The sequence below is a fragment of the Anas platyrhynchos genome, chromosome 15, assembly GCF_047663525.1.
Source record: "Anas platyrhynchos isolate ZD024472 breed Pekin duck chromosome 15, IASCAAS_PekinDuck_T2T, whole genome shotgun sequence".
NCBI lineage: Eukaryota > Metazoa > Chordata > Aves > Anseriformes > Anatidae > Anas > Anas platyrhynchos.
Genome location: NC_092601.1, coordinates 11989144 through 12005434, shown reverse-complemented (window position 1 = coordinate 12005434; position 16291 = coordinate 11989144). Strand labels below are relative to the sequence as shown.

General features: G+C 39.7%; 1 protein-coding gene across 1 annotated transcript; it reads right to left on the bottom strand.

The window, feature by feature from the left end:
- Window positions 1–91: 91 nt before the first annotated feature.
- On the bottom strand, window positions 92–13018 carry LOC101793210 (acyl-coenzyme A synthetase ACSM4, mitochondrial). Its single transcript, XM_038186976.2, has 14 exons — window positions 12763–13018; window positions 10323–10596; window positions 9671–9881; window positions 8952–9159; window positions 6924–7067; window positions 6319–6475; window positions 4548–4627; window positions 4031–4154; window positions 3556–3636; window positions 3258–3359; window positions 2142–2269; window positions 1955–2054; window positions 1257–1376; window positions 92–911 (listed from the first exon to the last, which is right to left on the bottom strand). Exons 2-14 carry the CDS (start codon window positions 10563–10565, stop codon window positions 894–896), a joined length of 1716 nt encoding a protein of 571 aa, XP_038042904.2. The 5' UTR covers window positions 10566–10596; window positions 12763–13018; the 3' UTR covers window positions 92–893.
- Window positions 13019–16291: the final 3273 nt, after the last annotated feature.

Genomic DNA, 16291 nt, shown 5'->3' with positions numbered 1-16291 from the left:
GTTTTCCTTTATGTTTTAAAGCTTTTTGTGTGTGGATTAAAACCAGCACTGTCTAGGTCACACCTAGGAAAGAACCATTAGAGACCAGACACAAAGGCCAACTGTGAATGTTTATTGGTGGCTGATGTTGGTCATGTTGATCATGATTCAAGACAGCCTACTCATATTATTACCAAGGACAAAGATAGATTCATGAATAGTGTTTTTTTTTTTTTTCCTTCTGCCTCTCACTCTTACAAGCCTGTGTCTGACATACAGGTGCCTATGCTGCAGGCTTAGGAGGTCTGCATTTTTTTTTTTTTACTTCTGACATTTTTTTCTTTTCTTTTTTGTAATTTGCCCTTGCTGCACATTCATTTTTAAAACATAAATTCCTGAACCTGGAGGCTTTCGAGATTCATATAAATAGGGTGCTTAATTTGGATATGTGCATGATCTATAGCCATTTCTGGGTATGTTTTCAGCTACTACTATGATTTCCTTATTAATAAACTTCTTGTGAGTTAAGATACCTGGTCTCAAAGTATTAACAGACTGCTCCTTCACGTGGTAATCACTCCTGCCATAATTCTGACAAGTGTTAGGCAGCTGGAAGATGCTGCATTTGTACATGCTTTGCTAGGTATGTTTGATTCTATGATTTTTGTTAAACAAGAATGCAAACGTTTAAGGACCACACAGTTGGGACTTCTTAAACCTTGTGCATTAGTACACATTCACTAATGAGTGAAATACAATCCTATCTTGGTGCTTACAATTGTAATAAAAAATCTCCATTACAAGTGGAATCAATGGGGACAGTTTTTTTAGATTGCTTATCAAAACTAAATCTGTCCCCACTCTTTGTTCCTCAGTTCACTCCGTCTTATTTTCCCAGTGATTGTCTTTGGCAGCTACTCGACAAATTCAATCTGATTAAAAAGAGGGAAAAAAGTAAAATAAGCGGACTTCATTTATAGTTTTTTGATTCAAAATAACATAGGTTTTCATTCTGTTTAATTTAAATAAGAATTTGGTAACTTGTAGAATAATTCCAGTTTGTTTTTCAGATTCTGTAGTGTCTATTATTTTCCACAATCTTCCTGGAAATAATATTTGTCATTTCTCTTGCACACCACATATTTGGGCTTTTTGGTTTGTTACTAAATTGGATGTTATGAACTGAGTCTAATTTTTCAGTTTCTAGCCTCTCTCCACTTTAAAAAGGTGATTGGGAGTTCTTATTTTATTTTTTTAATACACTCTTATTTACTTGCCTTTCTGGGGTACTTGTATGGAGCAGTGACTTTCTTTACATGATCTTGCAATTCACAGGCCAGTTTCTTTCGATCTTGTGTCGTAAAGGAAGGAGACAAGACCACAAAAGCTTTTACCACCTACAAAGGGAAAATAAACCAAAAGTACAGCATTAATTAATCTAGAGCAACCTAGCAAATGAGGCAGTTAATTGAGAATAAATGAGTATTGCCTGTAGTATCAGCTTGCTGTTTCACACCTGTCCTGTAAACAAATTTAAAATTCTGACTAAATAATGTTTCTACTTTATGGTAACAAAGTTACTAGATAACACAAGTTTCAAAATCTGCTTCCAAATTTGTTAGAGTTCTGCCAAAGACTGTTATAAAGATCTGAGATGCTGGGGCCTTTTCTGCAAATGTACATTGTTAAATTAAGGAATATAATTCTCCCAGAAGTAGGTGAAAGTGTACAGCAATTCCTACCAGAGTCACTTTTATATCCATAGTCATGTTCATGTTCTTTAACAGACTAACGATTATATTGTCACTAAAAAAACATACATGGAATATGGGATATACAAACTATTGCTTTACTCCCTTTGAGTAAAGTGATGAAAAAGTTGGGATAGCTGTATTAAGTGTCTTATGAATTCACTGGCAACTGAATGTAAACTGACGGAAGACATTTCATGAATCGAAGGGTGATCACTAATTACCTCGCCTCTGATGGGGTCTGGGCTGCTGACCACAGCTGACTCAACAACAGCTGGGTGCTCTATCAGGGCACTCTCTACTTCAAATGGTCCAATACGATACCTAGGAGAAGAGAAATTAAATGCTTAGGTGAAAAGCATATAGTTATTTCTTAGACATTTCTTGGCACTTTAAATGAAATCTACAAACCCAGAGGAGATGATGACATCATCAGATCTCCCCATAAACCATATGTAACCATCCTCATCCATGCTCCCTCTGTCTCCAGTGATATAGAAGTTCCCACGGATTGTTGAAGCGGTTTTCACTGGATCATCCTGTTGAACAAGCAACAATTAAATACTCGAAATATTGGGAAGCCTTAAGCTTAGAGATGAGTTTTGCCACTTTGGACACTACCCATAATACCTTTCACTGCATTATTTCTAAGAGCTTGTGCTTGCTTTTTCCATAAGGGAAAACTTATCACAATGGCACATACAGGAGTGAAGATCACACAGTAGGTCTGTTGAAGAAAGGGGGAGAGAATGGAGGTTTCATATCATGAAGTCCTTGCTCAGTCCAAAAATAAGTACTTTATAATATTAAGAATATTTTAACCTGCCCCTATCACAGTAGCTGGATCTCAGATGGAACTTGAGAAACAGAAAATCACTGTCTCTATCTAGCCCTGATCAAGCTACTTTTCCCTTGAGGTGCTTATGCCTGCAGCCTGTCTGAGTGACCAAGTTTGAAGAAAAAAAACATATATGCAGCAGCACCATTGCTGTATACCTTTCTGGATTAAAAGAATAACGGTGGGAGGAACATATACATATACCCAGTATCTGTGCATAATTTGGGTATACACTTTAAGAATCTCCTCTTGCCTTCTATGCTGTCGGTAATTATGAATAAGAGATGGTGGGAGAAGCAAAAGACCAGTGTTTCTACACAAAAAAAGTAACATAGATGCTGCAGAGTCATTCCCTTGAAATGCACTAGGGGTGAGTACACCCTCCACTAAATGTGAAGGAGAGCGCTTCAGTTTGGCAGCTTGTTTTGGATTAATATTGTTACAGTAGTCAAGGTGGAATATGTTGGGGAAGGGCATGGGTGATCATCTTATGCTGAAGTTTGAACTGTTGCATGTTCCTGCCATCGATACTTTATCTCATGCCACTGAGTCAAAAAGTCACTGAAGTCAAAGCACTGTTAAGTTAAGAAGAGCCACAAGCCTTTTGTGCTGCACCTCCTCCTGTAGGTATAAATGCATATCATGCTGCAGGCCTGAACTGGCTCTCAGGAAATTCACTGTTGGCTTACCACGTATCGAGTGAAAAAAGTGAATGGCCGCTTGGCATCAATTTTGATAGCAATGTCTCCTTCTTCCCCAGGAGGCAGAACACTGCCTTTTTCATCTATAATCTGCAACAGAAAAGGCAAATGGGTAGTTATGTTTTCACATTTTAAGAGCGCCACGTTCTAAAACTAATCAACACAACAGCTCAACCACTCACAGCCCTGAATACCACCATATGGTACTGAAAGTTGTACTGTATGTTGTGCTTTCCCATTTTTCACTTTCTATGATAACAGTAAACAGAAAAGGAGATCACCATACCTGAACATCGTAGGGGGGAGCTGCCTTGCCCAAGGAACCTGGCTTAATTTTCATTCCTTTCATATTTCCACATATCAATCCCTGTTGGAAAAAAACAAACCAGCCCAGATGTTTTTCGTTGTCATTGCTGAGGCTACTCCTGCTCTTGTACTGTGCCCACTGCTGAGCTAGCTTAAGATCTAAATCTGCCATCTGTGTAAGCCAAAACATTAGAGGACTTCACTGAGAGTCTTCAAGAAGTCGATGACATTTTACAGTTTAAGTAGTCTTGGAAGCAGTATCATAACCAAATTGTAATTGTAAGTAAAACAATAAACCCTTCTGAAGGCAACTGCTACGTATTCTAATGTCAGCACTCTTTCTTAATATATATAGCCAGGTTCTATATTTGCCAGGAGGAATGAGATGTCTTAGTCCACTGAGAGTCTTGAGTGATAGCTAAGTTGTAGCCCCTTACAAATGAGGGTGAACGTACGATTTCTGTTTGGCCATAGCCTTCATAGATATTCAGTCCTGTTTGGTTTTTCCACTGTTCCATCACTTCTGGGTTGACTGGTTCCCCTCCACTCAAACAGTGTTTCAGTGTCTTGAACGTGTACCTTCATAGACAGAGGACATTGCTGATATCAGAGGAAAGAAAGGAACAAATTCCGCTCTCCCAGACAGCTGTATGTCCAACCCTGTGACTTCAGGGCAGACTGAACTTTCTTAGAGCTAGGACTGAGAGAATGCCTAGAGGTATATTTATTGTCCAATGCCTCAGGGCAAAACATGCTCTGGGTTGGAGGTGTCAAAGGGTACGTTTTGTCACCTCTCTCTGCAATGCTGAGGAAAAGGCTGCACCTCCTGACAGTCCTTGCCTCCAACAGAGAATTTCAACCACTCTGAGAGTTTAAGTAGAAAGTAATATTAAGATGCAGGCAATAGCTTGTCCAGACATGGTATTGCTAACAGACAATTGTTAACATAGCTTGCTAACAGACGTGAGGTACCTGGTGAGGTCATGCTGTACCAACATGCGGTAGACAGTTGGGGCACTGCACAGTGTGGTCACTGGATACCTGCACAAGGTCTGACAAATTAAAAAGAAAATTAGAATTCAACAGTATTTTTTTTTGGGAAAAAAAAAACACAACTTGTTGCTAACGATTCATTTCTATTCCTAACGATTCATTTCTATTCCATATTAGGGCACAAATTGTAAAGCCTGACTGTAACCTCACTTAACATTGTAAGCCAAAGCAAAAAGAAGTCAAACCCACAAAGTAAAACAAAACAAAACCAACCAACCAACCAACCAAAACCAACTGTGACTGTCAGTGTTGAGATAAGTGCTTACAGTGCTTAAAACACCTGGTGAAGAGGTGATACACTGTGGTAAACTGCTGGTGTTCCTAGTTTGTCCTGATACCCACTTGAAGCACATTGAAGGACTTTGACTTTTGTGTGAAAACCTGGCTCTAGAGGTACAACATAATTTCTGAAAGGGATTTCAGTAAAGCATGCATTTCACCTTAGGATAAAGTCAGGCACTGCAAAATGGAGGCACCTAACATGAGAGGTTTCTTTTGAATATTTTGCCTATGTCAGTCTTTTATTTGATCTCACACTGTAAAGAACTGCCACAAAGCTCCAGATATGCTGCAACTCCTCAGCAGTCCTGACAAAGTGCCTGCCATGCAGTACAATGTGCAGAGCCAAACCTCTTTAAGTTCAGGCTGGGTTAAGAGTAATGTTGTATTAAAAGGTTTTGGTGTTTTTTGTTTTTTGTTTTTGTTTTTTTTTTTCAGATTGCCAAACATATATATTCCTTCTTTGGTTGGCACTGAACACAGGACATTAGTGCCTTGCTAGAAAAAGCAAAGATCTCAACTGAACCTCTGATTTCTGACACATCTTTATTTCTCTCCAATAACACCAGCAAATGATTCTCAATCACTCAGGTAGAAGAGCTAAGCCATACTTTTTATTTTTTAAACCTCACTTCTGCCTGCAATGAAAGTTTGCTCAGAGACAGGGGACAGGTAGTGATAAACAAAAGTAAAGGGCAGACCTCTCATTTACCAGTTGTCACTCCAGCCACACCATGGGTAAAGCAGCCTTTAACGTCTACTTCATTTTGTGCAGAGATGTGATACCCCATGCACATTGCAAGCAGGTGTCAGCAAGGCCAATAAATTTATTTAAAGAAACTAAAACCAAACTAACAACTACCATTTTGAAAAAGGAAATGGGATTAAAATGCCCAAATAAACCTCGTGGTGTTAGGAACGTGTACTTTCCCACATATGTGCTTTGAGTCATTTAGGAATAACACTCTCCCCTTTTTGTGTTGCAAGAGTAAATCTCATATTAGCTTGAGAAACTTGAAAATAATTTGATTTAGGAACAAGCCCATCTCACTACTCCATTGTTTTCCAGTGCTGACTTGTCTTTCTTAAGGGTCACAGCATTTTAATTAAAGTATTAATTTACATGTAATTCAGCTCATTTATCATTTCAACAGTGAAATACAGGAGGGGAGAGGCTTAAGTAATACCAGTAACTCCTGCTGATCAGAAGCAGCTGGTAATATCCTATGCCCAAAAAAATCATGCTGCAAAATCCTTCCTGTATTATATTCCTATTCAAAGCACAATCACCTTGTGGTTATGCCAACTTAAAACAGCTAATCCCATCAACCTAAGAGGCTTAGTTTTGTGTCCTGCCTGGAAAACAACATGAAATATGAGTAACTACTTATTGTAAGCATGGTGTCCTTACATTTAAGATTACTTTTGGATCAAACTGTGGCATGGCATGTACAAAAGCACATGTACCCTGGAACCATGGACCAAAAACATTCCCAATAGCTGCCTTTATCCAGCCAGTGTCTGACATGCTCCACACGACGTCTGAGGGAGTCAAATTCATCCAGTATCTGTTAAAGACAAAGATGACCAATATAAGGATGCATGCAAGTGGAAATTAAAAATGTGAGAGGTTTTATGTTTTTTTTTTTTTTTCTTTTTTTTGTCTTAAAAAGGCATGGTAAATTTGATCCAAAACTCAAGAGCTCAAATAAATGCTTTTTATCTCTCCTTTATATTGGTGGTAAACATAAAGAAAAATAAATTGTATCCTAACTAATTTTTTGAAATATGTTATTTTGCATGGATTAAATGGCAAGCAGTTTCTAAAATGGTGCTTTATACCATGTCAAACAAGATTCTTGCTTCCTGGGTACAATTCAGCTGAGGAGACCACAAGAAATGACATGCACTGTATGTGGGAGCCTCATCATCTACCATAGCTTTGTCATATACAAAAATTCTTCTGTATGCTTTGTATGTCAGAGCTGTAAAACCACAATTAACAGAATACTTCACCTTCCACAGATAAAAAAACCCAGACCAAAGCTTCCATAGGAATGTTCAACCATTTTGGGGAAGCCTGTGGTGCCACTAGTAAAATAGATTGTCATTGGATCCTGACTTCTTGTCTTCACGCAGTTATGGACAGCAGGAGCGGCCCTTGAAAGAAGGAAACATTATATGAAACAGTGAGTGATGTTATTCAGCTAATTTAGCTTGGCTCCTTTGTGCAGGATTGTCTATATAGTGAGATGTTAGTGCTAAGAAACTACTGAGATTCCTTCACTCTTGCACTGCTAGTTCTGTATCAGTGTCATTGATCTTGGTCTTTAACTATTCTCTGCGTACATCTTCTCCACAGTTATACCCCCAACTGGCTCACACTTTCCTTCACCTCCCATAACCATCAGAAGACCCAGTATCTTGTGTTTGACCAAAGTACCCTCCAGAAAGCATGTCTTCCAGCCTTAATGTAATTAGCTGAGGGCAGACCCACCATTTCAGGTGGTGGATGGTCCCACCAGTTAATTATCCTGGGGAATCATGGGGATACACGAATTCCTGGCAGTCTGGCACATGATAGGGAGGTATTTCTCATCCCGTAATGGGATGAGAAAACAAAACCATTTCTTCTTCTGTGCCAGGACTGATGTTTGAAAAGGTTTTGCTTGGCACAGAAACATTGCCCATGCCTGGCCCCCACTGTGAGATTGGGCTCAGGATGTCTGTCTTCCTGGGCCTGCTGTCTCTCCGTGCTGGCGGGCAGTAACCTCACTGACAAGCTCCACAGCTCCCTGGCCAGCTAAGCAACTGGCTAAGGCAGCTGAGGACATGGTGCTGGGAGGCTGGGCAGCTACCCCACTAGGTAGGCAGGCTGCCAGCGATCTGGCGAGACAGCAAGCCCAGCAGGACAGCAGCCCAGCAGTCTGAGAAGACTGGGAGCCTGACAGCCGAGCACCCCCGGAGCCAGACAGCCAGCACTTTGCAAGGCAGCCATCTGGGGAAACCAGACAGCCTACCTGACTGACCGCCAGTGGCAGCCTCTGTAGGACTGACACAGTTCCAGACAATATTCAGGTTTTTCTCAAATCAATTTTACCCACTACCATGGACCTAAGCCCTGAACTATTAAGCTCAGCATGCAAGAGGATGCTTCAAATCCACTTGACAATGCTTTAGTAGCTCTAGGAGGTTTAAGAATGCAATGTTACTGCTTTCTTTGTCGTCCAGTTAAGCGGTACTGAGGTGGTAATTGAAGTAAATACAGTGACAACTGGTAATGCTAGTTCAGACTTCAATGGTTGTAAGAGCGCATGGAACATCTTACAAAGCTCTCAAAGTGACTAGAGAGCTTGTATTCTACCATGAAAGAATGTTTTTAGCTACACAGATGCTTTTAACAAAATGTCAGTTTGTAAAAATCACACGTAGGGCCCTGAGCACATTGCAGCAGGGTATTTTGCTTCCCTACCCCATGGTGCTTCACCACCCCTTGCACAGTCCTGTGCACTGCAGTGAAAAGCTGTCTGTTGGGTGCCACTTTGGCAGCTGCATTTCAGTAGTGAATCAGGTGGATTTCTAAATGCATTAGGATCATTTTGCAGTGTGCCCTTTTAGCTTTTCATAGTGAAATGCTATTCACATAAGTCTTATCATCATCAGGTTTTAGGAATATGAATTGGAGTAATTTGTATAGGATATTTTTCTTCGAGCTTTAGAGGGCAAATAGCCCACAGCTGTCAATGAAAGACTTTCCTGTCTATTTTCCTATATTATTTTTCCATATTATTTCATAGTCATATGAAACAGACCTAGATGTCCTAAGACTTTCTCTCTCTATATATATACACACACACATATATATTTATTTATCAATTTGGCTATTCCCAAATATTCTATTTCTTTGTAGAACACTGACTAAATTGCCTTCTCTCCACCCTCTCAAAGGTATTAGTTCATTAACAAGACACGGGTATGTGTTTAAACAATGAGAAAACTTCCATTTGAGGTAACAGTGATAGAGCTGAGGCAGAAAGCACTTACTTGAGCAAATCACTGAAGTTAAGCCACTCAGCTCTTCTGCTTTCAGATACAATTAGCTTTGTTTTCAGAAACTGGCACTGGGATGCAACTGAGTCCACCACAGGAGCAAGGGCATCAATTGTAACAATACACTTAGCCTTGGAAGCCAGCAATCTATAGCAAATGTCTTTTGCTGTCAGCTGTGTTGTCCCTGGGATGAAGACAACACCTGGAAGTGCAATAAAATGGGAATCTTATTGGCTATTTTTCACTTTCAGCCCTGGTCACTTCATAGCTTCTTCTGATTTGTTGAATATCAGCACCGTGCAATCCAGAAATGAGATGAGGGTTAAACAAGTCACACATCCTTGAACTCTCTTTCCACTTGAATACAGATGTGCAGATCTAAAGCACAAAATAGCTTCTGTTTCTAAGAGACCCTTCGCTCCAGGCACAATGTAAGTAGAAGGTATAACTACAGGGAAGTTAATGCTAGTAGCTTTAACGTAAATCTGTTGATATTAAATCAAATTGATTTCTAAATCATCACAAGCCACAAAAAGTGAAAGAAAACTAATGAAGGTAATTCCACCAGTCTTAAGACACTACCTCTGTCAGCACCTTTGATTGTCAAATATTCACCCTACAAAATCAGGTAAGAAATGTAACTGTTAAATTAATTGTTATTGACACAGAAGGTAACAAGCAGTCCACAGACCATCAGGAACGATACCATTCACCTGTTCGCATACAAGCCGTATTCAGCAGCCACCACTCTGGGATTCGGGGTAGAATCACTATAATTCGGTCTCCTCTTTGCAGACCACATGGGCCAGAGAGCACATTGGCCACTTTTCGTGACTCGAAGCCCAGCTCTTCAAAGCTCCATTTCCTTTCACCTCCTTTTCCATTTATCCACCACAGAGCTGGGTTTGATGGTTCCTTTCGTTCCTAGAGACAATGTAAGAACAAGTGACATGCTGGTTACTTCCAAGACTCCTGTAGTTCTTCTGGGATGCTTCAGGCAGTGCAATTCAACAACATTATATATTCTAGGACAGGGCAAGAATCTTAAGCATGTGTTGAGTTTCTGTTTAAAAGAACCCTTTTCCAAGGCACATGAAAGTTTGTGTATATTTAGCTGATTTGCAATGCTCATAAATTACTTGGAGGCTTTTACAAACCTGGCACTTTTCATACACACAAAGCACCATGTCCCCTTTGATGCTGAAGCAAATTGCTTGTTCTTGCTCTGCATAGTAAGACATTAAAATGGAAAAAGGGGAGGAAATTCTGGTCCTGTTGAAGTCTGTGACAGTTTTAGACATGAATTTTGGGGATGGAGGCATAGTTTCATTTAAAATACTGAATCCGCAAGGTCGGAAATACTACCTTTTCTATTTGAGACCACTTGTCCAGCACATCACTTGCAAAATTAAAGTATTCAGGCACTTCCTGTTCACAACGACCGATGGCTTCATAATCTGTGAGATTCAAAGGTGCAAAAGTCTTACGGCATTGGTGGAATAATCTGTAGAATGTCTGGATGCTCCATGGAGACCGCAACACTTGAATTTCAAGTAAAATCTTCATGGCAAAACCAGATATATGTGGGCTTTTGGAGAGGATAACCATCAGAGCTATTTTTTTAATGATTATTTCCCTTCTAAAAGAGACAGAAAAATCAGTAATAGCGTTATGATGTACACATTTCCAGCTGAGCTGCTGGTTCCAAATGGATCAGATGTATACAGAGCAGTAAAGTCCATCTCTTCATGACATTTTATCCCACCCCTCCTTATGGTTAAGATAGAGTTCCAATAACCCTTTTAAGGTTTTAAAGCTGTACACAGGCTTCTCATAGAATTCCCCCTTGAGATGACAATTCCCATGCTGTCCAACCAAAGGATGGACTTGAAACTATGGACACACCTCCTCAGAGTTTTTGGTGTGTTGCATGTGAATAGTGTGTTGTTTGGACGGGCACTACTGCAGCTATTTCTGTCAAAAACAAAACAAAACAAAACCAACAACCAAAAAAACCCCACCAAACACTAGATAGCAGAAGCCAGGATTCAGCCCACAATTAGAAAGGATGAACCCTGTGAACCCCTTCTATCACCCCACTGAACTGGCTGCTGAACTCAGTCCTAGAGAGGTTTAGGGGTTAGATTATTTGTTGTTTGGACAAAACGTGCATGACAGAGTGAGAGACTGAAGCTGGTCACTGCTCCTGATGCTTACTATGGATCAGCACTGCAGGGCAGGCCAAGAGCAGGTGCCAGCAGGGACACCTCAGACTAGGCACAGCTTCTCCGTATGGGCATGGAAAGAGCTAGCAGAGCACCCTGCGATGAGCCCAGGGAGTTCCCACCTCATTCAACTGAAAGAATGAGAAAGACACCAATGAATCTGGTCCAGGGTGCTCTGCCATCTTTCTGCATATCTTCAGATATTTCCATAGCCCATCTATAAAGCTATTGCTCCTGTTTAAAAACCTCAACAGTAGCAAAACATCTTGCTCTTGTGATGCCAGCAGCAACACAGACCTCTTCCAAATCATCTCAGGAATTTCTTTGTTTATACCACCAAACAAAAGTATTCCAGAGATCCACAATGACCTTGCAGTTAACCAAAAGACCAATCGGGTCTTTTTATAGCTCTTATCCTCTCATCCCTGTTCCCTGCTTCCATCTATGAGACTTACTGTGGCTTCAGGTCCTCAATCCAGCTCTCCAATTGTCAGGGTTTGGATCCAATATTCCCATGTTGTAGGCACCACAGGAGTCTTACCTACCTATACAAGGCTACCAATTGCAAACATGGATTTGGTTACAGGATGGCTGCCATCATCTGTCTCTGGTATTGGCCTTGGAATTCAGGACATAATGATCATGCACAACTATTCAAAGCCCAGAGTAATCACCAGCAAAGAGGGGCAAGGCAAGGGAGCTGTGATGGAGTCTATGCATTTAGCCAATATGGAAGAGAGGCAATAAACATTCAAATTGTTGCTTTTTTTTTCAAAAGCAACAACCACAAAGCAGAAGTATGTTTCACATAGCATTGTTTGCCCTCCTTTCCTTTTGTCCAAACAGAAGACTGCAACCCCCCCATAGCATTTGCCTTAACATATTAGCCCGATAGCACAGCATCACGAATAACTCAAAGGTGGTTTTTCACATTCTCTTATTGATTTGCTTACTAGAATAATGTTTTTGCTCCGTTTGCATTTATCCCTAAACATACACAGATGAACTTGGTTTCACAAAATAAAATTCATTGTTATGTTTCACACTGATACTTTGCAAAAGAGTGAAGCCAATTAGAGCAGTATATATAGGAACATGGTGCTCACGGTACGTTCAATCTCAAAGGCTAAAATAGACAGAGGCTTTTTCTTTTTAATATTATTTAACTCTGCTTATAACATATTGCTTCTTATCTTTATTCTTAACAGGTCATGAAAGAAAAGCTCAATTCCCAAACTCACAATAAATCAGTGAAAGTTGTGTAGAAATTGACTACCATTTTATTTTTCTTCCAGATCTGAGATAGTGATTGGAGACTCACACCTGGAAGATGTTCTTACAGAAAGAAGCTACTTCTTCAGTCTGCTTGACACAAAGCAAAAGAGTACAACTGCTCTCTGGCAGTCCACTTTCCCTAATAAAAGTGAAAATCATATGAAGAAAGAGGAATAAAACGTTGCATTATAGATTTTTCTTTTAACAGTAGCAGAAAGCATCTTTCATATTTGAGAAGAATAAGTATTTTAACAATCACTAAATAAAAACTAATTTCTGAGGGTGTTTTAATAAGTTGTCCTTACCTGGAGATGTTATTTGTGATCAGGTGAGACTTCTTTTAACTTTTACACACATATCTTGTGTAGTAGCTGCTGGCGAGTATTGCCCCTAGCTCCCTGAGTGGTTATAGCCCTTCATTAGCATCACACATCACATTCTGTGGTTCTGTGGTGGGGATTATTTCCTCCTGAGAGTGAAGATTTAATTTCTCCAATTACCTTCTGAAGAAAGGCACAATTACTGAAAAAGTTGTGAGAAGACAGAAAGAGCACTGAGTACAAATGACCACATTTCTGGTTCACTGCCTTTGGAGAATGGATAGTCCACCAAAGATTAATATATAACTCCATTCTATGGCACCAATTATTTTGGAAACTGCAACAGTAGGTCTTTCTTTTCAGGTCCTGGAGTTAAACACAGTATGAGAATTGGTACAATAAAAGTATGAAGATTTTAATAAACCTGGTGCCGATAAATGTCACCTGTAATATCTGACAATTACATGAATAAAATACATGGAGTTCAGCCATGTGTCATCAGCTCTGATTATGAAAACTCAAACTATAGAGTCATTGCTATGAAATGGGGTGACAAAGATGAGGTGAGACAAAGTCCATGCTCTGGAAGGTAGCAACACGATGTATGAACTACAGGTTCAGGAGAATCTACTACGATCACAGTACAGCATTTTAGTTTTTCCACCTTGGGCAATGAGTCCAGCAAGGGGAAAATATTTATAAACTAAAGACCTAACTAAATAAAGGCTATACATAAGCATACATATAGACTATATAGCATATGTAGACTGTATATAAATATACAGAGGCAATAAACTGTATAATTAGGAATCAGAGTCAGGGAACAGCCAGAGATGATGTTAGAAACAAGCAGAGATAGCAGCTGTGAAAGTAATGGACTATGGAGAGGCAGAACCAGGCTGTTTGAGCCCACATGTCCCTGCCACATCAATGTATGACTGATTCTTCAGGTAGACTGCTAAATTGCTACATGTTTGGAGTACCCAAAAGCTTTCAAGTCACTTTTGCAAACTGAACCTAAACTCTGAAATTACTCAAAGGTAAACTACCAATCTGTCTTCCTTGTCATTGCACAAGTCAAGTACAGCCTCCCTCCCTATCATGTCTTATTATAGACCCAGAACCAACTCCCCAGACTAAATTCTGTAGAGTTCACTGTTAGGAGATGACCTTCCCCAGCTTGGTAAACTACATACAACATAATAAAAAAGCATATACTCAAAACTAAAGTAACTGTAGACTGCCCACCTCTTGTTTTAACATTTTTTTTAAAAGGGTGTGCAGCAGACTTCCTAAAGTGACACTGTTAGCTGATGTTATGGTAATGTGAAAAGAGAATCACTGCATTCTTCTGATTTGACTGCTATTTTCGTGGTTTTGCTTTTGCTCTTACCATTTTTCAGTCAAGAGCATGAAAAAATATAACTATGGATAGAGGTACACGGAAGCTCCTATACACAGTCAGAGAAATTAAGATGGACAGGACAACAATAAAATACAGGGAATTCCCAGTAAAACCTGGAGAAAAACACTGTGTGGTGCTCAGTTCTTTGAATTTTCACTTCAAGAGAACATACAGTGAGATTCAGAGCAGGAACATTTGGGTTAGGTATTGAGGAACTTCATGTCTTTGTAGCAGGGCACAGCATCTTCTGTCTTCTCTCCCCACAGTGCAAATAATTTCTCACACTGCCTGGACTGGTAAGTGGCTTTTGAGTTGTGTAATACACACAAAAAACCAAGTGTGCTACTCTGAACACATGGCATTTCTAGCATATGAAGAGAGCATTAGCTCATCTTCCATCCAGTTTGGAGAGACTGAAATCAATGAGTGAGTTTGATCACAAGTTTGCAAAGCAGCCAGATTTGGCTCATTTCCCAGAGCAAATTGGGGTAAAATCCTAAGAGCAATCAGGGGTTTACAGCAACAATTCAAGTGACATTCAACCTGTCTGGCCTGCATTCTGCAAATGCATTTTGAGACATACAACACAGCTGCTACTGTTTGTAAATGTCCTTAACCATTATTTGGTGCAATAGTGTTGGGTAATATACACACAGATAGGTCAGACAGGTAATTTGTCCTCCAACTAACAAATGTCCTACAACAAACAAATAAAAAGTATGCCAAGCTTTCGACTGGACACAGCATACTGCAGCAGCTTTCTGCCAGCACACACAGAAAAAAACACTTGAGTGGTGATTTTTATGGTAGCAACAATGAAATCTGAAGAAGTTTCTCATTTGCTCACCAAAATGTAACTAGCTGCCCCCAGAAAGTAGGATTCAGAGCAGCTGTTGATGAGAATGTACTGGAGAGCCTCCCAAGGCAGATAATGCAGTTCCAGGTTGACATCTCTTTTGCTTACTTCAGATACAACACATTGGACAGGAAGTAGCCTGAAGACTTTCTGTCTGGAATGAATCACCAAAGGAATAATTAAAACAATATTATATACCAATAAAAACCCAAAACATACCCCACACCTCTTTCAGTCACTTTTGTCATTTCCTGAAAAATATAATGCTCTCAGCATGCAAATGCTCCAGTGAGTGAGGTTTATTTTTCATTTCATGCCTAGTTCTGTTCCTACAGAAATCAATTTGCAGCTATCCCCTGGTTTCAGCAGTGCAAGTTCAGATCCATTTAGATGGTTGTAATCTACATGGATGCAGTACTTTGTGCATTTGATTTTTCTCTCTCTAAAACAAACAAACAAACAAACAAACAAACAAAAAACCCTCATGCAATTATGTACTTAGTAGGTAGAAAGCAAAGCAATATTCATTTCAGAGCTTAAGAGTATGAAAGAGGTAAGTACCCTCCTGGCACAGCCTCTCCTGGGACTTGTGTTTGTCAGTTAGTAACTCAATTAGTTGTCCTGAAAGGTCATCAACAGCTTCACTACACAGCACGTTTGCTATTTTTCCAAGCTCTTGAGACAACAGCAGACGTGCTCATGGGTACAACATGGTTTAGAGCAGAAACAGGACATTTTGAGATAAATAAACCTATTTTTTGGTTCACTGGTGTTTTTGTGCTCCCAGTAAACACAGCTTGATTTGGTCATAAAGTTCAACTGCTACTTACGTCTTCTGACTCAAGAATAAAGAGTACATGGGCTGTGTTGTAGCAGCACTGTTTGAGCTGCCAGTGCTATGGAGGGGTAACAAGAAATCTGAGATGCAACCTAGCAGGGATGAACTAAGCCTCTGCTGCTGCCATACCCACGTAACCATGCTTGACTGTTATGGAAATACCTTGTAGTCTAAACTCATCACTCAGTCCAGAAAATCCTTGATCATATTTAATCCTGAAACTATATGTAACTAGCCAAAGCTAATGTGGAAGTCTGATAATCAAAAACAGTTAAAATTATTCTCATAGAATAATGTTTGTTACCTACTCGCAGTAATCCTAAAATTCATTGTGGCTTTCAGCAATAACAATGCATATATGAAAATAAAAGTAAAAGTAAAAGGAAAGTCTGATTTGTTCTCTTTTCTTGTTACT

What these genes read in the sequence shown, in the direction of transcription:
- LOC101793210 (XM_038186976.2), bottom strand. Translation starts at nt 10,565, where the DNA reads ATGGTTATCCTCTCCAAAAGCCCACATATATCTGGTTTTGCCATGAAG. An exon ending in GCTATGGCCAAACAGAAATC is followed by an intron (nt 3,637 to 4,030) that starts GTACGTTCACCC and finishes TTTTTCCAACAG; the next exon opens with GGATTGATATGTGGAAATAT. An exon ending in GATGTCATCATCTCCTCTGG is followed by an intron (nt 2,055 to 2,141) that starts GTTTGTAGATTT and finishes CTCTTCTCCTAG; the next exon opens with GTATCGTATTGGACCATTTG.